The 24,324-nt window shown below is 38.7% G+C and overlaps 1 protein-coding gene across 7 annotated transcripts in view; it reads right to left on the reverse strand.

Annotated features, from left to right (window-relative positions):
• Window positions 1-24,324, reverse strand: part of LOC120785135 (misshapen-like kinase 1) — a 63,386-nt gene that overhangs the window by 31,958 nt on the left and 7,104 nt on the right. For 6 of the 7 annotated variants that reach the window (XM_040119539.1, XM_040119540.1, XM_040119537.1 and 3 more), the window contains exons 3-13: window positions 17,371-17,427; window positions 13,186-13,311; window positions 12,832-12,942; window positions 10,671-10,761; window positions 10,356-10,486; window positions 8,753-8,807; window positions 8,499-8,577; window positions 6,043-6,215; window positions 1,857-1,929; window positions 572-695; window positions 1-93 (exon numbers count right to left, since the gene is read on the reverse strand). The exon at window positions 1-93 is cut by the window's left edge and continues 24 nt beyond it. In XM_040119539.1, the coding sequence (XP_039975473.1) occupies window positions 1-93; window positions 572-695; window positions 1,857-1,929; window positions 6,043-6,215; window positions 8,499-8,577; window positions 8,753-8,807; window positions 10,356-10,486; window positions 10,671-10,761; window positions 12,832-12,942; window positions 13,186-13,311; window positions 17,371-17,427 (1,113 nt within the window). Of the gene's footprint in view, window positions 94-571; window positions 696-1,856; window positions 1,930-6,042; window positions 6,216-8,498; window positions 8,578-8,748; window positions 8,808-10,355; window positions 10,487-10,670; window positions 10,762-12,831; window positions 12,943-13,185; window positions 13,312-17,370; window positions 17,428-24,324 lie in introns of those variants that run through there. The other variant, XM_040119542.1, reaches the window with a different exon arrangement.

Here is a 24,324-nt window from a genome sequence, read left to right on the forward strand (position 1 = left end):
ATGTTGTTGCTGGATCCTCTTCTGTCTGTCAGCTACTAACTGCTGCTTGTATCGTTCCTGCTCAGCCAACTGCTGCCTTTGCTGCTGTAATGCCTGGACATAAATTTACATATATTCATATTTTTAATAGAATTAAAAAAAATATACAGTAGGCTTTTCACGCTCTGAAGTCTTTGATTTAATATATTGAGTTAACTTAACTCTGCTCAAGCAAAACTAAAAGTGCGTTTTGTCTTTGATTCAGGGTCTAATGGACAGCAAACTGTCACATTTGAGAAGGTGAAATCAGTGATTATTCGCCATTTTTGCTTGAAAAATGACTAAAATTATTTATCGGCTATCAAAAAAGTTGCTGATGAATTTTTTTCCATCAAATAATCAACTGACCGACAAATTATTTTGGTTTCACAAATAATAATGATAAAAGAACAATATCAAAAAGATAACAATAAACAAGATAACACTGATTACACACACTGGACTAAATTCTATATGTTGCTATATTTTGTTTTAAATGAGTACTTACAATATGAATAACGTGTATAAGGTTGCGAATGAGATTGACACTTACCTGTTGTCTTTGATGACCCCCACTTCCTCCGTGACCTCCCTCTCTGCCTCCTTCACGATCTTCTGTCTGTAAACGAAGAAACTCCCGTCTTAACGTCCATTCACCAGGAACGTTCACTATGGAGCTGAGAGAGAGAGAGAGAGAGAGGAATGGTGTATGTGATAATAACAGAGAGTTAAGTACTGAGGTACCAAGAGAAAATTGGCACAGTTACATAAATCCACACTTTAAGCTCATCCTGGGAGAAAGTGCTCCTCTCCTAGTGCCATCTGCTGTTTGATGTCCAGGGAGAGTAACAGAGAGGCTAGTGCATCTGTCCATCAACATATACAAGACTAGGTCAAAACCGAGTATGTGGCTGGACCGCCCTTTATCCATTTGCTTTCTCTCCTACTCTTTGTGTTCACATATACAGTAATTTAATACAGCCGAATTCCCAATAAAGCATTTCTCATTTACATGTTTTGCTGTTTCTGTTGTCAGACAACGGAACACGTGTGAAATAGTGACTGAAACGCGGCCCATTACGACTACATGTCAATCAGCAGCCACTTCCAAGCCATTTCCAAGCAGCTGCTCTGCACTGCTCCAATCCTGATGTTATAACCGCTACGTCATCTAACAAAATCACCATACACATAAATTAATGAAAACGGCTGTGCATTGATTTCAGCCATATTTACTTGTAAAATGATCACTCAGAGAGAAAGTTAGAAGCTCATTCACATCTGTGTCAGATGCCGTGCGGTCAATTGAATGAGACCTAGAGAGAGGTGTGCCTGTGGAGGGAAAGCCTGACTTCGCACTTGTGAGGCAATACTGGTGACTCTCTTCTATGGAAAGTAGCTAGGTTTGTCCAAAAAGTCGCTAGATTTGTCGCTAGGGGCTTTTGTGAAGAAAAGTTGCTAAAAGGGTGTGACAAAAACGGCCTGTAAATGCCCTCTGATGACATAATAGAAACCGTTTCCGCCAATTCATTTTGAAAGAGCAACGGCCAATTGGGAACTGCAGCCAACAGTCACATGGCATTCGGCTGACCAATGGCGTAAGTCCATCAGTCAGTCAGTCAGTCAGTCAGTCACGGACATTCACATTTATAGGCTGAATAGTTAAGGTTCACACAATGTAACCACACTGTCCACGGTTCGCTTCCCAGCCAGGGGACCCTTGTTGCGTGTCATACCCCTCTTTCTCTGCCATTGTTTCCTGTCTTTCCGTAACTTTAACTGTCTAATAAAAGCAATTTGCCAAAAATTATTCATGCCTATTGTGAAAAGGCTTTTACCTGGGTTCTCCTTCCTCCTCTGCTACCTCGTCCTCCTCTTCTTCACTGCCACTGTACTCATACTCTGGACCCTCTGAAAGAGAGAGAGAGAAAGACAAAATAGTAGCAATTGATTGAGTTAATATAAGGTTATTAGCTATTCTGAAATAAAAAGTTAATAAAATTAAAAAATCCAATATCCCCTTGCAAGGATCAATGGAAATGGAAACTTGGTCATTTACTGCCCTTTTTAAAAAATATTCAGATAGACATTAGAGCTGAAACGATTAGTTGATTAATTGCTTAGCTGACTTAAGGAAAATTAATTAATTAATTAATTTATCATTTCGATCAGTTTTTCCAAACAAAAACACCATCCATTTTCTGGCTCCAGCTTGTCCAATGTAAGGATTTTCTACTTTTTTTTTTGTTTTATATCATCGTAAACTGAATATCTCTGGGGTTCAGACTGTTGATCAGACAAATTATGCAATAAGAAGATATGACACTGGGCTCTGGGAAATTGTGACGCTCTAGTCTGATGTGAATTGATTCAATGATTAATTGATTAATTGTAAAAATAACTTTCAATTGTAGCTCTAACAGCTATATCACAGTGGTTCTAAATATGGGAACATGTAAGCGTAGACATCCACCAGTTGCAGAGCACTTGTGGAATGTGTCCCACTTCACTCTGGTGTCTATGTTAATAATAGCTACATGTATGTGAGGCAAGCAGGTTATCTACTGTAAAATTATGCATTCAGGTTGTCAGAAATGAGATGTGGTTATGGGTGGTGCTTTGGGTGAGCATTTCTGACGTGAAAGAACTGGTTCGGGTATTCTTCTCTGGCTTTCTGAACCAGCCACTGTTTCATTAAAAATTCCTCCATGCTTGCCGTCTTGTTTCTACATCGTCCACTGCAAGTAGCAATTTTGTCATTATCAAAGCCACACTAAAGTGTAGTGTGGGCAAACTTGGGCAATAAGAAAGTAAATGAGAGTCTTGTTTAGTGGAATACATATGGGAAATTGTTGTCATGCTGTAGCATGGCTTCAGAAGAGCAATGCTGAATCATCTCAATCCTGACCCAATACATACACTTTCCACATACCCCTCCTACCATGGGACCCATGACACATGCACATTAGTGTACACAGTGAGACGACTGAAAATAATGTCTTTGTGCGACAGTTTTTAAATTGCATACCAGACTTTTTTGTTCACACAGTGACTATTCCAATAGTATTTTTTGAATCTGACTTTGCTAATGTTTTTAGTTTTACAGCCATATGTTTTACAATTGATGTGTATAGTATATAACTCTTTCTGATTTGCAGTTTTCACTGCGGCCACTACAACAAAATCCAGGAGGGCTTATTGTCCACAGGAAGATGGGCCCAGCCAGCTTAACATAACATTTGGCCAGCATATGGTGTGAAAGTAGCCTACGCCAACTTTAACATTTACTCGAGATGCTATGTCGAGTAAATGTTACCTAGTAGCGTGTTAGCGTGTTGCCATTAACACGCTAATAGGTAAGACAATACAGGTGTGTTTGTTCAAAGCAGAAAAGAAGGACTACTGGTTTTGCGGTGGATGGAGGAAATCTCTGCTCTGTTGCTGCGATGTCATGTTTTGGCTCATGTTAGGTCTTTCCGGGCCTAAGTTGAAGGAGGAGAGTGCATTTGGAGGGTTAATGCCTACTTTTGCTGACCAAGAAGAGGTTTTTCATCCTCCACAGCATAGACCATCTTTATCTAAGCTATGCTCTGGGGTATGCTGAAAATGACATCCTTTTTGCATCATGTCCGGAGCATTGAATTTTTTTCCCCCTCTCTTTTTTCTGCAGCAGTGAGTTTTTCCCACACGCACTTAAGACTACCAGCATTTCATTACTTTGGAGGGGCATAGGGGCGCGCGCACACACACACACACACAAATCTGGTCTTGAACTCATCGTGCGCGCGCGCACACACACACACACAAATCTGGTCTTGAACTCATCGCGCATACACACACACACAAATCTGGTCTTGAACTCATCGTGCGCGCGCGCGCACACACACACACACACACACACACACACACACACACACACACACACACACACACACACACACACACACACACACACACACACACACACACACACACACACACACACACACACGCAGTATGCAAAAAGTCTACCAGTCATTAGTGTGTTTTTATAAGCTAACAGAAGATTAGAACCAGATGGCCATTCTGTTTCCTCCTTCCTTCCCCTCAGCTTCTCTCTCTGGTCTGTTTCTGTCTCTCCCTCTCTCTATCTCTCTTCCTCTCTCTCTGTTCTTTTCACCATCTCTTTTGTCTTTCAGTTTGCCAAATGAAGATGAATAAACCTAAAGGACAATACAAGGATTTCTTACACTGCTTGAATATCAACGTGAGAACAAAAGAAGAGCAAAGTCATAAATATCTCTGTCTTCCCTTCCCTGCCCTTAGCTATTTTTCTCACTGTCTGACTGCCCATAATGGCATCACACATTCAGCACATGCAACTCATCCAGGCTAGAATGAATCTTTGGAAGATGAGAATAAATTACTCTCATACTGTACGTCTCTCTGCCTTCCTCCCTCCCTCCATATTCCTAATTTGTTCCGTTTTTTGTCTCTTTTTCCATCCCTCCTCCTTTCTTTTTCCTCCTTCATTTCTATGTCTGTTGTGTAAAACATTGCCCCAAGTGAACACAGAAAGGAAGAAAAGAAGAGGAAAGGTCACTCATATTCAGCCTTTTGGCCCGACCCAAAGTTCTCCTTCTCTCACTCTCTTGTTCATTTTGTCTGGCCATCTTACTGTCACCCTTCCTCACTTCTCTCCATATTCAGCTCGATTAAAATATCTGGCATAACTGTTCAACTGTTCAACAGTTCAAATTCAAATCCAAAAGCTTGACTGGCACAGGAAGGAAACCTGTTATCTAGTCTGAACTAGGGTATCAGCTAGCGTAATTTTAGAGATGTAAACATATGCATATATAACCATATACTGTATCTAAAGACCTCTATAACTAAAAAGGGGTTCCTTCCCAAAAACTTTCTTTTTGGTTTCAGAGCAGGAATAGTGGACAAATTTAGGAGTTAAAAAGTGTAGATTTACTTTAGAGAATATGAAGATATAGCAAAATGTAATATATGCAAAAGACGTGTAATTTGTGGGTAATACCAGCAACATAGTGAAACATTTCCATAAACATCATACGATAAATTAGCAGAAATGCAGTTTTTGTGGCAGTCTGAGCAAAGCAGCTGCTGTGCCATCAGAGCAGCTGGTGCCCTCTCTCAACTCAAGTGTGTTAGTAGTTCTTATTCCAACACAAGTGGCCTGAAACCCACCTAATTCAGTGAATTTGTGAAAAATAAGGGAAAATCTACCTCGCGACGTGGCCTATTTGTAAAACTTTCTGATATGCCATTAGTTATCCATAGAGTTTATCATATTCCTTGACTGTTCTTGTCTGAGAATTACCTCTTATACAATAAACTATTCTAACAATGTGGGGCAGAGAAGATGACCTCAGTTTAGAATAAATCTCTGCCTTGAGAGTATCAGTACACGTGTTCTGCACTTTCTCCTTCTGTTTCTTTAGTAAAACAATGTGCCCTGCAGGCTTTTGCTTAATGTTTTGTGTTGTGTGTATGTGTCTATATTCAAAATGTTACCTTTATTTGATATTGTGAAAGCTTCTGTTTATGTATGCTTGTATGTGTTAATGGGTTTTTAATCCAGTCCTTGCTAGACTGGGAAAATGAAAGCCAAACTTGATTCTGCCCAAAACTAAGCTACCTTTTCACCACACTGACATATACATGGCATGAAGTAGTCAATAACATCAGCAGAGGTTCCCCATTAGGACACCAGCCCATAGCAAAATTGACCAGGTTCTGTCAGTGTAAGTTGTCCTACATAAATGTATCACCTGAATAATTCAGCTGTAAATACCAGACCTGAAATATTACTGACTCACTGTAATCAATTCCAGTCCTTTGATGCTGTGACGTTTGAATAAAAGAAATCCTGGAGGAAAAAACTCTGGTCCCAGTTCCGAGTTTGGTCTTAATAAAACTGAAACGGAAACTATAATAGCAGACAGCATTCTTCAATGAATTCATCAGTACACTGCATCTGTTAATGGTATAGTTATTGCATTCATTTCTGCTCACCTTTCTCCCTCTTCTTCCTGGTTCTGTCAAGGTGGTCTTTGAGCATGATGCGAACTTGTCTCTCATTAACCAGGTCTCTGATGAAGGCGTGTCTCAGCAGGGCCTCAGTGGTGGGACGATGCAGATGGTTCTTGACCAGACAATTATCAACGAATGACAAGAAGCGCTTCGACCTATGCAAGACAGAAGAAATACAGATGGAGAAAGAGGGCGGAGGAAAGGGGACACAGAAAACCTTACCATGAATATTAATGTTGTGAAAATCTAACCTTTTTGGGTGTCTGTTTAATGTACTTAAAACTCAAAAAAATATTAAGAGCCTTAAATTAGTTTTAAATAACAAGCATTAATCTTTAGATGAAGTCCTGCTTGTTCATTGTAACGTTTATATGAGTAAATGAAATTCTTCAAATGCACATTTATTAATGCCAAGATTCAGTATTTCAGAACTGCTACTGAAACGGCAATCATACTTTACTCACTCACTTTTTTATCATGTTTAACCAGGTTTTTGCTAGTTGTCATCTGTAAAGAACTCTGTGGTCAAAGGGCTTGATAAAGGCAGTGTATATACCTAAATTGACAAAAGGGGAGGGGCTTAACTGAGGAGCAATTTGACACACATAACCTGTGTACAAACACATATCTGTACTACACTCTTAAACTAGGTGGAGGCAATTTTATTGACTAATAATCCTTCACATGAAATCCAGAGCAGTGCAAACTCTATTATATAAACAAGATTAGTCATTTTCAATTAAATAATCTCTTTATTAAGGGAATTTTGGCATAGACAGGACCATTATTAAAAACAAAACAAATTGCAATCCAGAAGGATAAAAGTCGGTCAGAAAACAAAATGTGGAGAAACTAAGATAATGTGTAAATCTATATGCAGTCAAAATCACATGAGAAGAAAGAAAAAGGAGTTTCCAATAATTAACTGACATTGTTCAAACATATTCAAATCAACAACAGCTTCTATAACCTGCCACACAATTCCTAAATGTTTTTTTTAAATCACCTAGAGTATGCAAGCTAGTAAGCACTTGTAATTTTTGAGTTTAAGTTTTACACAGGCAATGTCTACTTACGGAAATGATCCTAATGTTCGAGAGGTGTGTTGTCTGTAGTCTAAACTCATAGAAAATAGGGAAGGAATATATGTTGCTGCTTAGTCGGGATGCCTGGCGCATTAGGGAGGCCTGGAGGTAGAGCCACTGCATACCCCAGACTGTTGGAGCTATTAAAAGCTGTCCTATATACTAGTATTTATGATAGCATTGACACTGAATGAAAGGCAGCATGAGTTCAACTACAAGTTTAGTCTGAAGAACTGATTCATTATACTATATGGAAGAGGAGGAGAGGAGTGAAAGAGAGAGAGATGAATAATAATTCTATAACTAAACTCTAATTCAGATGAAAAATGGCAACAACCTCGTACATTGTACAACAAAACTGAGTACACCCCTGGTCAATATCACTAAGATTTTATGGAATTACAAATCTTGTCCATTTAATACAATTTTATTTGTTTTTAGCGAAAGCCCAAGAAGAATAAAGCCAAATAATTTGAATAAAAGAAATTTTTTACTAATTAAACTACAATAAAAGGTCATTATTTAAGAACCAACTGCAACAAAAGTCAGTACATCCTTCAGTCTTTTATTCTTTTTTTTTTTTTTTTTTAAATAATTTGTATGTCCACCTTTACTTCTGATGACAGATTCGATCCTCCTGGGCATGGATGACACCATGCACAAATCTGTGAAGCCATATTCTGCCGTTTTTCACAGATGACTCTTTTCAGCTGCTCTTCGCTGGAGGTGTTTTGTTGTTCTACCTTTCACTTTCAAATATTCCAAAGATGTCTGATTGGACTCAATTCAGGGGACTCACTTGGCCAGGACATAGTTTTCACTTTTATCTTCTTTAAAAACTGATGTGTGATATTTGGCTGTGTTTTTTGGGATCACTGTCATGTTGATAAAAATCCTCTCCTGCCAGGCTACTTGAGACTGAGAGTCATCTTTTCATTCAGTATTTGGGTAAACAAACTTGCCTTCATTGTGGAAAAAAGTCAACGTGAGTTTTCTCCCAAAAAGACAGCTGACTGAATGCATGTATCTGTCAGCACTTAAGCACGAGTGTGACTGCGGTATGCAGCAGGTGTGGAATGGGGCATGTTTAGATCGAGCTAACCCCCCCTCTCCACCTCCCACCCTCATGCTCACCTCCTCTCGGTATGTAAACAGTGAATTGTGCGTAGTAGAACTTTCAGGTTCTTCATGAGAGGAGAGTGTTGGGATATCTTCTGACTGACTGTCTTACACATATAACCCACAATAAAGACCACTTTCAAGCCTTGATTTCAGAAGAGAAAACCTTAACACTGCCCTCTACATCCTGTTGTGTGTATATGTGTGTGTGAGAGACTGGGTTCACAGGCTTACCATTTCTTGGATTTAAGTTTGGGTGGAGGGTTTCGTGGAATTAAAAACAATGCTCTCATTGGATGCATGTCACACAGAGCTACGAAAAGAGACAGAGGGTCAGAGAGTGAGAGGGAGAGTCACAGTGACAGGAAAACAGAGGGGGGGGGGGGATGAACAATGAGAAAATACAGTACAATGGGGGGAAACATAAAAACAATCTATAAAAATATCAATCACTGATGTGTGTATGTATAGGTGTATTTCTCACTTACGAGGGGCTCCTTCAGCCATCTCTAAAGCGGTGATGCCTAAAGACCAGAGGTCACTCTGAAAATGAGAGAGACAGGAAAAGGTTAAGACTGCTGTTCACACAAAGCTTAGCTTGAGCTCTAGTCATTTCCTGTAAACTTTGGATGTCCTCTTTTAATTCAAATAGTAAATCCCTTTGTGTATAGTGTGAGAGTATAGATCCAGGAATTACAAAAACAATTTCCGAGACGTCAAGACAAATTTAAATTTTTTGTTTCTGTGAACCATGATATATCCAATCAGTATGGGTGCAAGGAAACTTTTTGATGAAAATGTTTGCTTGAAAAATGTTCTGTCACTAATGAAATTATGAATAATGATGGAAACCTTTCTGCTGAATATAAAGTGATGAAAGTCTAGACTCCATTAACTGTAGAATTAGTCATGTCATGAGTCTCTGGAGGTTGGACAGCTATCAGATATCAAAAAAGTGAAGTGTAAATGCACTAAAGACGCAATTAAGACAAATTGAAATCTTGAGATACATATTCTAGCTAGATGTAAATGCATCTGTCTCTCAAAGGCACATGCGTAACCATTACTCCTATCATGTGTGTCTGTAAGTGGCCTTTGCAGCCTATACAGCGTCTCTCCTCCTGTGATAATGGCAGCTGAAGTTACACATGAATCAGGCATCATTCAACTTGTCTCATGGAAGTGACTGGGAGAAAGCAGTTCCAGTGAACTGAACACATAAGATGATACAGACACTATAACATGCTGTTGTAGCGTTTATCTGATTCCTGGTCCATTCAACGAGTAAATGATTTGACTAAGTGAGAGAGCATTGGTCTGTATTTGTGAGTCTGTAAAGATGAGCAAAATTCTTATTTTGCTTGTAGTCCATTAATGAGAGCCATCCATGCGTGTGTGCTATGGATAATTGTTACTGTATATACCATGCTAGCTAAACTCTTATTGTTGTAACTAAACTGCCTACATTCTTCTTCTTCTGGTTTGCATGTAGCCCAGGAAAACCAAGAGGCATTTCAATCATGTTTTTATGTCGTCCATCTCCATGCATCTGACAAAACAGATATGGTCCTATTTAAATCAATACAGTTGTCTACACAGGCTGTGTAACAGCTTGTGCTACATGTGATAACCACATCCCAAAGCAATTTTTTATGCTTGAAGTCTATTTTCCTCTGATTTACATGGTTAACAACAGTGATTGTGTGACAAAGATGACCTACACTCAATACTGTGCCAGTACTGAGTGTACAGTTCATCCCAATCTCTGCTGTCTCTTCCACATTGGTCTAGTTGTATGTGGTTGATTAATCGCTGTATTAAAATATTCATATTTGAATTTAGTTTGTAGCTTCAGTTGTGACATATGGTCTGCATCAACAGATACTAAAAAAACATGAACTCTCACAGTAATAATCAGTGTTTGAAATGCTCTTGATTTTTCTGCTGGATCCCCTGCTTTCATATTCATGAGTCACCCAAGCTAATGGGAACTAACCCAATTCTCAGGGTATTTTTTGCAACATCTCAAGAGTCACTAAAAATTTCCTTGAAGCTGGCCAGAAACATGACTACTGCTGTGTCATTAAGTACCCTGTAGTCATATGTGGCATCAGGGTTCTCATCACAAGCGATGACCTCTGGTGCCATCCAGTAGGGAGTACCAATGAAGGTGTTCCTTCGACCAATGGTCTTGTCCAGCTGAGCTGACACTCCAAAGTCAACTGAAACATAAAAATGTAGGACAATCTCACGTCTATAAACAACCACAACCTTTTCGTTTCTAAGAGGTGTTTTCACGGTGGTGTGATTTATTTATGTATGTATGACTGTGATTGTTGTACAATTTAGCCTGGAGGGATGTGCATGTGTTTGAGAAACCACAGTGCATGTGTAGATGTATCATACCCAGTTTGACTTCAGCATTCTCTGTTAGCAAAACATTTTGTCCCTTAATGTCTCTGTGAATCACATGATGGGAGTGAAGATGGGAAAGACCCTGGAAGACAAACATACACACACATAAACACACACATACAGACGGAGTCAGATGACAATCACTATAAATACGAAGTCACAAACATTCCCTTCAAAGAGTGGTTGCATTATGTGTCTATTTTAAAAGAAATACTGAATAAAGAGCTCAAGGTTGTTGTACTGCTTTTCCTTTCTGAGATAATTCTAAATAACTTTTCTTGATGTGGCAAAGTGGCCCAGTAACAGTGGCACAGTTTGAATATGTGTGCCTCTCTGTCTGTGTGTTTGCGTGTTTGTACTCTCGCTTCTTCAAAGGAGGTCAAATAAACAGAGGAAGTGAGTCTTATTTCAGACAATGACTTCATCATGCTATGCTGAGCGTCTGTGTGAGTTTCTGTGTGTATGTTGAAACAATGGGGAAACAGCGTGGCTGACAGTAGCAAAGAAAACACTGGCATCGATCCAGGGCCCAAGTTTTTTACTACTAAAAAAAATAAACTCAGTTCCATCTTGTCCATGATAATGTCAGCACCAAGGACAGATATGTTCGCGGTGAGTTGATATAAGTTGATATACTGTATGTGTATATGTGTAGGTCAGTTGGTCGAGCTACAAACACCAACGCGGAAGGCAGCGCAAACATCCCAGAGTCTTTCTCAGGACCTTTTGATCTCACATAAAGATAACCATAACATCTGACAGACATGTGTTTTAAAGTGGCCTTTTAAGTATATAAATGAAAAAATAAATCAATTATTTTCTCCAAGTCACAGTGGGAAAACATGACTGAGATGCTGATCCCTGAACATACAGAAGTATAAGTGTCAGTTTTGGCTTCTCTTTGATGTTTTTGGTGAAGAATCCAATGCTATAAGTACAATCATGTTTCTTATACAACAGCAGTAAATCATATGGTCTTTAGTTTGGATCTACACACAAATTACTACCTGTTTTTACTAGTGCAAAAAGGGGCCTTCACTGGAACAATACCTTAGGAAGAAGTTCACTTGCGTTTTTTTGTGCATCTTGTCTGCATGTTTGTGCAAGTTATTTGAAGACTGAGGGCTAAAATGCTACGTTGACTAAGCAATAAGGCGACAGGGATTTATGTTAGTATGGTACAGAACATCAGGTATGCATTCACATAATGTATACACTCCCTTACACCATAGAGTTGCACAGTGAGAAGGGTTATTTTGAGTACAGGGTTCATTTTCTGCATAGGCAATATTTGTTGTCTGGTAGTTGGAGCACTTCCAGGGTTTACATGTGCATGAAACTCTCCCAGTTGAATCAGCATTACAACAGAAGAGCAACTGTGTTATAAAATATCTGGTTCCATAATAAAAGGTCAAAGATACAAACCTGTGTACATATATTAAAAACTAAGGAGAGAAGTAAACTTCAATTGTCAGTCAGCAGTTCAGGGAGACACTTGCAATCAGGGCTTAAAATACTGTACATTGTACCGCTAATGTCAAGTGGAAGGTAACAATTACACCTTGTAGCAACCTGATAAAACATTCAGCAGCTTAAATCATTTCAGTTTTGAATTCTGAGTCAGTTTTGAATAAATCTCCAAAAGGCACAACAAAAGCATTTGGAATTGTTACAACTCCAATTCATGCTGTCAATTTGACTGGCTTCGCCATAGCAATGGAGGCTGAGGCTAATGGATATCACAGTATTTAGAGCCATGAAAAAAAAAATATATATCTCAAACATGAAGTCGAAATATAAATATTATTGAATTATGAGACTCCTGCTTTTCTATGACGAGGACCATTGAGGATTATTATTAAAAGAAACTTTCAACTGGGAATTACCAATTTTCAAATAATAACATCTAATAACTAATGTACAAAGATCAGGCAAGCTCGGTTTACACACTGTAAATACTGTGAAATGTCCCACTCAGTACATATATGGGAGACAGTTCTTAAAGGGATGTAAAGGCTCCTTATCAAAACAACAGTATGTTTTTCAATTCTGGTATCAGCTTTGGAAATCCAGTGTTGGTCAGGCTCGGGTATGGGTGTATAGTACTAATGCAGGCTGTGTTATGTGTATTTTTATGTTACTTTGACCTTACCCTGAGCACCTCTCTGCAGATGTAAGCTATCCAGTCTTCCTTCAGACAGTTTCCCTTGGTCTTTTTCACCAAGTCTGTTACAGAGCCAGCTCCACAATACTCCATCACCAACTAGATGGACATATAGAGAGATGTCCATCACACATACAGGTACTGTACTAGCCAAATTAACTATTAATATTACTGTCTTTTGATTTTAAATTGAAACAAATAATACAACAAGAAATATATGATAATTTCACACAGGATAAACCCAGAGGGGCAGAAGATGTTTAAGAAAAATTAGTCCTTTCAATATTATTTTTCACACAAAAGCAATAATTAATAAAAAAAAGCAGATAGTAGTTTACAAACCCAGAGTTGGTGGTCCTGTCCAGCAAGACCTTTCTTAATAAAAGCTCCATAATAAGTGGCGATGTTTCTATGGTGTGAGTAACTCTTCAACATATTGATCTCCAGCTTTATCTCCTCTTCTTCCTCCTAAACATAAAAAAAACACCACTTTTTAGTTGGATTAGTCTTCATTTAAACAAGCTGTTAAATGGCAGTCGTTGGCAGAGGGGAGACAGCTTAAATAAAAGGGTACATTATATTCTTTCAGCACATAGAAGATATTAATAGTGGCACTTCCTGTTGTTTCTTCCTTTTAGAAATACATTAAACTATACATCAGAAATATGATCATGTTTAATCCTGCTTCTATAATGAGGCTTATCTATAAAAGTTGAAAGGTCGCACGGGAAAAAAAGCAAAAGTTTTATAACTTCTAAGAGTTCATACAACACAAACGCATACACATCCAGACAGACAGAATCGCCAATCAAACTGTCAAGTAACCTCTAGATGACCTTTCACCAGAACCAGTTTCATTGAACGAGCAGAGAAAACGGAGTGCTGCACTTTTTGTTTTCTCACTATAAATCCTGGAAATGACTTGTGACTTCTCCAATTCACTGAACCTCTAAATCTGAACTGGGCTGGAGGAGAAAGAGGAGAGGCAGAGGAGAAGAGAGGTGGAGGAAGGAGAATAGGATCTGGAAGAGCTGGATGTGGCTGTTAATCAGAAAAGAGGAAACAACAGAGCTTCTCCCAGTCACTGACCTCCTTTAAATCGCCACAGGACAGGAGGAGAGAAAATGACAAGGCAGAGTTTGAACTTTCACCTCCATCTGAAACACAAAGCCTCATGCCTGTGTCAGTCTTTGTGTGTGTGTGTGTGTGTGTGTGTGTGTGTGTGTGTGTGTGTGTGAGAGAAGGGAGATAATAGCCAAGCATTTCCTGCTAAAGAGTTTGTCTGCAACACAGAAGACCCAGAGTCTCATCAACAGCAAATGAAGCAGGGTGCCCAGTTCTGCAATAAGCAGGTTTGTGGCAATATAGATAAAGTATAAAGTATCGTTTGGTCTATAAAATTTAAAAAAATTTGTGAAAATTGTGACAGTTTCCTAAAGCCCATGGGGCCTTTTTTTAATTTGGTTGCTTTGTCTGACATCAGTGAAAAACTCAAAGATACTAGGTTTCCTATGACACAAAACAAAGGAAACCAACAAATCCTTCTAACTGTGAAGTTTGACCTATGGAATGTTTGGTATCTTTGCCTGAACAACACTAAGAGTAGGCCATGCTAGCAGCTCTTCAAGACTGTAGACACAGCAGTGCATTGAGCTAAATGCTAACAACGGTTAACAGTCTTAGTTTGCCATTTTAGTTTGCTAACCTTTTCCAATTAGCACAAAATACAACTAATTCTTGGTAGTTGGTCATAAACCAGAGTTTTGGACAAATTAAATATTTAAATTTTGACCTGACGATCTTGGTAGGTCGTAAATCTTAGGAATTACATAAGTGATTACAATTCATCCTGAGGAGGGCATGAATATCTGTACTAAATTTCATGGCAAGCCATAAAATGCCTATTGTGACATTTCACTAAAAAACAAATATTTAAACCTCATGGTGGCGCTAGAGCAAAAATCAGGGGATCATCAAAGTCATCAGGATTCAATGTCTGGTAAACACTGTCTGTATAAAATTTAGTTCCAATCCCTTAAGTAGATGTTGAGAAATCTCACAGGATATCTGAAAAACTTTGTCTGGTTGGTGGCATTTGATTAAAAGTCAGGGGATCACCTAAGTCAGTAGAATTAAAAGTCATTGGGAATCATGCCACTGAATTGCCTAAAAATGACTCAAACGATTAATTGATTATCAAAATAGTTTCCAATTAATTTTCTGTTTATCAATTAATCGTTTATTAACTAATCATTTCAGCTCTATAATTTACAGAAATTCACAACAATTTATGCTATCTGTAAGCATATTCTGCCAAGAAGGTTCAGCCTGAGCACATTAGAAATGCTGCGTTCAAACACCGTTTTGCTACACTATGGCCAAGCAGACCTCACAGCCTGTTGCAACATATTATCACTAGCCCATATTTAACCCCTATCCGCTGGCACTGTTGTTATACATCTGTAAACCACAAGCAATATTCAATAAAACCTCCACACCTAAACTGTTTGTCCCCTTGTACAGCTGTAAGACCACAAGGAATGCAGAACACAGAGTCAGATCACCTCCATCTTTAGACCCAAACTAGGTGTAAAAGATCTCATCTGTATTCCATATACATTCCATATAACTGTAAGGCTGACCCCACCTCTGAAATTCAAAATACAGCTTCAGTGAGATGAGTATGATGAGTTATATTAATATTCTGTATCACCAACACTATCCAACACTGGTGGGACTCTGAGAACTGTAAGACAGAAGAGACTATTTCATGTAATTTATTTCTGTCAGGCTAGTGGTATACCAGTGTAGATTTTTGTTTGATCTTCACTGTGTGTCTATGCTTTAAGGGTGAGTTAGGAGAAGTTGTCAAAATGTATTGTAAATGGGAGGAGAGAGAATTGAGTTGGGAAAGGAGTGAAGAGAAGAGAGATGCACTGCAAAGCCAGTCATTAGTCTTAATGAGTTTTAAAACCTTTTCACAAGCTCGAACATCTGCAAGTGCTGTGTGATATTGTTTTAATTATTTCCAAGGCAAAAGAAGCAAATAACTCAATTAAATAATATCTTGTGTTCTGTCTTTTTTTTTTTTGGGATAATGACACATGAAATATGAAAGCTGCAATACAACAGAAAGAGAAAAGAGAGGAAGGTCTCAAACATTTCCTAGTGCCTTAAAACTAACTGACTAATTACACTCATTCCTGTGTGATCATGATCAATTTTGTAACATGGCTTGTCTCTCTCTTTTCACCTCTGTCCTCCCTATCATTTTCTCTGCTCTTTTATGGCTCTAAAAACAAATTTAAATCAGAAAAACACCAATATTAAGTATTTTAACATACCATAGCATTGAAACACCGAAACATATAGAATAGTCTTAGTAATATTTTATATCATAGCCACTGAGGATTCTGGATTCAAGTTGGCTGGCAGGTTTGAATGAAGCTTTAGTAACCAGACACCTATGACACAGGTGTTGGTGTGCAGTTCCAAATGAATGTGGCAGTATTTAACTCTAGGTAAAGATAGCAATATGAGGCTTAGCTAAAGAGGTTGGAGCTAGGATTATCTGTGTAACCAATAAAATAACATCGATAAACAGCCTCACAGAGAGAGTCATCCAAATTAAATTTAAATTGTGCTCGATATTTGCATCAATCTGGACGCCCAAATAATTTAAGGTAGTGGGAGGAAAGAGAGAACTTATGAAATAATGTTAGCTGTGTGAAGCTGTTAGCCTGCACGTCTGAGTTATTGCTGAAGGAGAAACAAAAGAGGAAATGGAACCAAAAACGCATAAAAAATGATGGAGTCGAGTAGCTAGAGTAGCGGGAGTAGCGATAGCTAGCGCATCTGTGTGCGTTTGTGACAGAGGGGTGTCCAACGTATAAGAACAACTTTTACATTTTATAATGGATAATGTGGAGGCTCGGAACAACCTGACACAGAGGATGAAGTAATCCTTTTGTGGAATCCAGTTTAAACTTCTCAAACCACTCCAACTTTCTGAACCAGCATAATGCACTTCCCTGCTTCTCTGCTGTCCATCCATTTGCACAGTGTGCAACAAATGACTTTAGCGAGTGAACTTTCATTATCTGTCTTCATAGACAGATGCCATAGACAGATAATGAACAACATGCTGACTGGTTTATGCACAAACAGCAGGTGCCTTCATGAGACCAGGCATAAATAAAATTCAATTGAATTTTATTTAGACTTTAAATTCACTTTTAAACCACAGGCAAATTTCAATGTAAGATTATTTGTGTGCCTCCCACATGGGATAGAACTAGATCAGCTTGCTGTAATGTTCTCATGTGTGGGTTGTGAGCATAAAAATGTATGTAATGTTACATTCACATTGACAGCATGATTATCTATTAGTTTTAGTAGTGTTGAAATCAATAACACTGATGTTTTGCTTTAATAGTTACCAATGATGACTGACAGGAGAGGAATGAATAAACAGAGTAGAAAAAGAGACAAAAAGAATGTGTGTGATTTAATAAAGTTAATTTTTACCTCTGTGACTTCCATGACTTTGATAGCTGCCAGCTGGCCTGTCTTGACATGACGACCCTGGAGGGATACACAAAAAACGAGTAATGATCACAGCAGATATAAAAGACTAAACATCCCACACAAAACAAATTATTTACACAAACATACACAGTTTAACATTGTAAAGTCCAGTGGATAGCACTCTAAACAACAGGTATGAGTAGAAGTGTTTCAGTAGGAAACACTCCAAACCCCACAGGAACAGAAGTTCTTACATACAACTGTACCAAAACAAGAACATCAAACGAAAGCTTTTTGTCTTGTGATTTTATGGTGCAGTTTGTGTCCAAAAGACAAAAAATTGTGGAAAAAAAGTAAAATTTGGGATAAATTGTGGACGGTATGAGGAATAGAAACTGAGCTGGGGCTCTGCAATCAAACCTGGATAAAAGAAACACGACTCTTGCTGATTCCAAAATCTAATATGCTCAAATATGATTTGATCAACTCAGTAGGATCGCTTCATGCATAGCTCAAGACCTTCCCAGGTGCTAACAAAAGCAGTATTTGTGTAGTCACAAAAACAAAAGTGAATCTTCACACACTGGGAGGCTCAGGTCAATATTCTTCAAATGTTCATATTCATTTAATCACAAGTGCAGCTTTGTGAATGAGAAAGACAGGCAGGGTCGAAATGTAAAAGATTAGACACCAAATATTGATTACAAATTGCAATACAACTTTTGAACTTGGGAATACTTTGATTCTGATACTAGTGGACATAGATATGTCTACGTAATTTCATTTTCTCATCAGAGGCACCGTCAGAAAGAACAAGACACAAGATGAAGAGAGAGAGAGAGAGAGAGAGAGAGAGAGAGAGACAGACAGACAAAGGAAGCAAGCCCACAGACAGAGCGAAAGCTGTAAAGTGCGTTCAGGTGAGAAGGAGAAAATTGAAAACCTCGTCCTGAGTCAGAAAGCTGACAAGATACTAGAGAAGCTACACTAAAGGCCTTTAAGCTGTGATGTATGACAGAGCTCTGAGTGTGTGCGTGTGTGTCTATGAAAAAGAGTAGAAGGCATGAAAAATCCCACTATACTCACTCAGTCAACTAATATTGAGGTATAGACAGAGAGACTCAGACAAAAATGGAGGCAAAGATGAGCTTGAAAATAAACGCTACATTTTAATATTTGCTTAGTCTGCATCTAAATTTTAGAAACACTGTCTCACTATTGCTTTTTAGAGAAATATTACTCACAGGACTGATTTCTCAATTATATACTGTAGTAGGCAATAGTGGATTGCACGGTGTTGAAACCTGTGTGTCTAAATCAACTATTTCCACATCAGCAAAGTCTTCAAGAGTATCCAAGACTTAAACTCAGCTGTACTTTTTTAAACTTCCATTAAATCAGTTACTATTCATGTCATCCACTGTCGGTGGAACTGTGTGAGGCTTTTTCGACCTAATTTTGCTTCATCTGTCCACCAGGTAAACAACAACCAAATCACTATTATGGCAGAGAGATCTGGGAAAATAATTTGATCGGAAACTGCTGGACATGTCATTAGAATGTAGTAAATAGTGTATGTAAAGGAAACAAAGGGGAAGTTTACAAGGTGGGAACTTTCCTACATTGTATATGCAAATGTGCCTTAGTTAGAGCATTCAAAGACAAAGTGGTAAAGGTCTTGAGTGGATGGTTTGGTCAAGCAAATGACTAAAGTTAGTTACAGAGGCTGGTGGAAGAAGCTACATGACATCATAACTTTGGCCTTCTATACTGTACCCCTTACTATTTCATCACTGTATAAACCCTACTAAGCATTTCAGTCAGCCAGTTCATGCTAACAAAGTTTGTTAACTAATCAGTGTAGTTACTAGATTAACTACTTGCATGACACCCTGAGATATATCCATGACACTATGTAGGACTCAGAATGTTTGTGGACACAAGAAATACTGCATCCTCGGGACGACCATATTTACAAATACAAATATATGGTGCGTTCTGTTTGAAGAAATGAAGTCTAATCCTCAATTAACATGTATGTAAATGTTTTAGCCCCAAGAATAGAAGGACAGTGGAATGCTAAGGCATGCTTCACAATAAAGCTTATTGAATTTGCTGCTGAATCAGCAGTTGTGAAACAGACTCCTTGTCAGATAACTACCTAGCTGATTTTCTCCTTACATATTACACTTTTCTATTGGATGTGAGATCCACTGTATCAGGCTCACTGACCCCTGCTCATTCCAGCCTCGATTCTGTCCCCAAGTAGAGGACATTGTCTCATAATTGCAAAGAATGGTGGCATCCAAGCAGCCACTGCCCTAAATGTGATAAATAAGGAAATGGCCTTCCTGTCCCTTTAGACTCGATAGTGTCTACGGGCTGTGCTGCCACCACAACTTACAAATGTGAAATGTTCTACTCTCCTCTCGGCTACTTACTGTATTGACCATTTGCAGCACTGACATACACGCACACTCTCTGTGGTCTTCAATTATTGGAGAAAGCTTTAGCACTTTTTGACACTGATGTCCAATGAATCTACCACCCAGGCTCATGCACACGCACATTATTTGACTAAGTGCTAGGAATCAAACGCACACAAATAAATCCGGATACAAATGTCGTCTCCATATCTGTGTGTTGTTCACTTACTTACTTACACACACACACACACACACACACACACACACACACACACACACACACACACACACACACACACACACACACACACAGTGGCAGAATAAGGAGCACTACAATAATTGAAAAGGTTATTATAATATATTCATACATATGCTAATTAGATACATGATACACATTCATAATGCAGACAGCAAGGGGACAAATGAGAGAAACACTTTTACTGTATCTCTCTGCTTTCTCTGAAGTTTCTGTCTCACTCGTCTTTCTCGCTCTCTCGCTATCTGTCTTGCTCTCATCACCTCCTCTGTGTCTTTCTATCTGTCCCCATACAAAACAGTCTGTTAGTTACATATGTGTGCTTTGCGCTTGGATGGACTGCATCACTGTTCAGCTCGCCTCTACGAACTGCATATAGGCATGATGCCTGTGTTTGTGTGTGTGTATGTGTCGGAGCCTGAACATTTTGTTAGAGGGATCACCCCCCCTTCCATTCACATGAACTTTCACTGGCTTGCACTACATGGTCAAAAGGGCTAGACTGGTTTCTATTATATTGAGAATAATGCTGCAAAGAGAGACAAAACTGAGAAAGTGAACTTGCTCTCACCATGTTTGTGTGCAGATGTGTGTTCTGTCAGCCAATAAAGGTGTATTTACCAGGGCGGCTCAGGGTGAAACCATCATTTGTTATAATTATGTGATTTAAATTAGTTAACTGAGGTGGGTTATTTTAGAACAAAATATAGATAATCATTTTCTGATGGTTAAAGAGACTAGATCTAAACTGATTAATAAGCTGGGCCGTCATATCAACTGATTTTATCTTATCACAGACACATTAGCATTGTACTGTATATGTTGGTTGATAAGTGAAGACAAATTCAAATCCATAATTGAAGCGGGTTTAAACAATACTTTCCAGTGCTGTGTTTAGCAAATGAGTTTTAAATTTAAAAGGGACCTCCACCAACTTTCCACAACAAGACTCGTTTTCATCAAATCAAGACTGGTGTACTCCTCAGTCGGTGAAAAGACGTGTATCACATCTGCTGTGGCTCTGGAGGGAGTTTTTTAGCGCCTGGGAAAATAATCCTGAGTATGTCATCATTGTTAGAGTATCTGGAGTTAATCTTGGAGACTACACATTTTAACAGAGCCTAGGTTACAAACTTTGGCTGTGGAGTTTGAGAAACAAGGGCATTTCCAGGGCAGGTAGGATCTAATAAAAATATACTATCAAGTTGCATCATGGGAATTGTAGGATTCTGCAATTTTTGAGTTTGACCCATACTAAGGACTAAAAGCCTGAATATTTCAGCCTCTGCTTTGATTTTGACCACTCTTTTTTTAATCTGAGTTTTGTGGTTCCCTCAACTTTAGTTGGAAGTGCAATACTGAATCACAGATGTACTTCTAGTTTTGGCATTAAGAAAGTGCAGTAAGAAGGCCAGACACACTTCTGAGAATATTGTAACTAGTGGACTCATTCTTACTGTTCTCTCTCACACCCACCCACACACACACACACACACACACACACACACACACACACACACACACACACACACACACACACACACACACACACACAGCTGGGTAATCAGCACAATCCAAAGTTCCAACTTTCATCCTCTCTCTCTAGTTTTCATTTGTCTCTCTCCCTCTTCCTTCCTCCCCTCCTCTCTGTCTCCCTGCCTTTCACCTCTGTCTTCCTTCCTTTGGTTTCTAACACTCTCTCACTTTACTCTCTCTCTCTCTCCTTCCTCTCCATTTTTTCCTTTTCTCTCTCCCACTCTTTCTGTCTTACCTCAAACAAACACAGATGAAGCAACTCTACACTATGTTGGAGGATGTTTCCTGTCTCTCTCTGTGTGTCTCTTATGTTTTCTCTCAGCTAAAACCCACACCCACAATTGCTTAGCTTTGGAACAAAGACTTTTATTTCAAAATAAGATAATATTCATTTCAATTTTCCAAATGTCAAATTATGTGTAATAGCGTAATAGGAAAATGCTTGGCACAACTGAGCTGTCCATTTCTTTATATGAAGAAGAAACTGAACACTTTAACACAAAAAAGCCCTCTAGTTTATGTTAGATTGGGCAAGTTTTTTTTCAAAATAAAACCCATCCAGTGGCTTTTGCTGTATAACAGTTGCAGGAGGTGTCGGGCTATCGCTATGGAAATTGGTTGATTTGGTTGCAACAGATACTGGAAGTTGCTCAAAAATCTACATTTGGATATTTTTATACTTTGGTTAGCAAACCAGTTAACATGAGTAAGATAAGACCAATATGTAGGTAACAGAAAGGGAAGTGACGCTATTGAAACTAGAAAGATTTGAGGAAGTGTAAGTGACTTCCTCTGGGAATTGTATTGTAGCCAGCTCTTTTATGGCTTTGCATAGTCCATGATGCACAGTATGAACATGGTGTCACCAAGGTTTACTGAGATGCATTAACTTTTGAAGCAATACTCCAAAGCAAATCTGGATGGCTTTTGACCTTTCAAACCTGATTAAAATGACGACTAAATGTTAACATTTGTTTCCATTTTCTTTATATGTGCTATAAACATGATATAACCATTCAGGTCAGTTACACAGTCTACAGATTGATGAAGCAAAAATGTTTCAACTAGTTCCCTTTAGTCAGAGTAACTGTTAGTAACATTTTAGCCCTGAAACTAGTCACTAATTTCAGATTTACTTAGAGCAGAGCTGTCTTGCATCAGCAGTGATCATAGCGCTTAGCATTAGGGGAGTTTGACATTTTTACATTGTCTCTCTCTCTCTCTCACACACACACACACACACACACACACACACACACACACACACACACACACACACACACACACACACACACACACACACACACACACACACACACACACACACACACACACTCTCTCTCTCTCTCTCTCTCTAAAGCAATGGCTTGCAAGGAAGGGAAGTTCCTTTTGCAAAAAGGGAAACGCCCTGAGTGTGTGTGTGTGTGTGCGTGAGTGTGCATGTCTTAATGATGACTAGATGGTGAGTGAGAGGTGCATGCAAAGTGAATGTCTCATGGTGATACCGCACTAAGAGAGTCCAATAAAGCAACTCTGCATCTTTATGTTTATGTTGAAAAGTCTAAAAGCTGAAATTACTAATGTGTGTCATCTATTGTGATGTTCAGGAATCAAAAGCCACTGTTTGCTCTTTAGCTCTAAAGAAGCATACATCTGAATGTGACTTCTTTAAACATGGCATCAATTTTTTGTAGCCTTAAGACCGGGCAAACTGTCAATAACTTATGACAAAACAAAAAAATCCAGAGATTCCTGTTAAGTTGTTTTACCTGCATTTAAGGATTGGGTTTCTTTATGTTGGGGCCATAAATTTCTGCAGGCATACTACTACCATGTGATTAGTACCACACACAATACATCTTTTAACACTAATGTGTGCAAGTGTGTGTGTCCTACATCTGTTGGACACAAATGATTTTGTCCTTGTGTGCATGTTTAGGACGCCAAAAAGTAAGCAGTCAACTATGTGAAATCAATGCTGTATATGATAAAGGTTCAAAGAAAAAGCAAAAGACAAACAATAAAGGAAAAGAGAAGAGACAAGAGGACAAGAGAAGAGAAGAGAAGTAATACTGTGTTGAGTTATGGGTTTGAGGTTATAGAAATGGAGAGGAATAGAGGGTAGTGGTGTTTGTCTTGTCTTCCCTTTCTGACTGCAGGAACTTTTCTGGGAACTTTTTGAGGGACTAAGGAACTTTACCTGTATTTATACTGCGGGAACCTGGATCCAGTTTTAGCTCTTGTCCTCAAAATCTCCCTGCGACCATGGCATTGCTTTCCAGTCTGCCAAAAACTATACAAGTGAAGTTTGCAGTACTGAATGTCACTTACTAGTCAAACACAATTTTCATTACTGACACCTACTATAGCAGAAAAATAACCAGAAAAAATTACATCCTCCATCTTTGGAAATCTGTCTTTACCTCCGTTTTCAAATGCTTAAAATCTCCAAAACTTTCCACATCTGCACTTCTCTTTTACAACATCTCTTCAAACATCACTCACCTACAACACTGATGACTGTGTTTTCGTCTATCGTGCAACAATTATGTCTCAATCTGTTATTGCTCAAATTTCTCTGGGTGAAAGATACATCCTACGGATGCGCTGGGACTCATCATCAGTAATGTTTCCTGAGTTCATTGGGTGTTTCGGGTCTCACAACATCATACATCCTCACTTAGGTGACCCAGCCGCGGTCGTTCAGTCCCTGACTTGCGTCCCAGCAGCATTGGA

This window comes from Xiphias gladius, chromosome 23, assembly GCF_016859285.1.
Source record: "Xiphias gladius isolate SHS-SW01 ecotype Sanya breed wild chromosome 23, ASM1685928v1, whole genome shotgun sequence".
Classification (NCBI taxonomy): Eukaryota; Metazoa; Chordata; class Actinopteri; order Istiophoriformes; family Xiphiidae; genus Xiphias; species Xiphias gladius.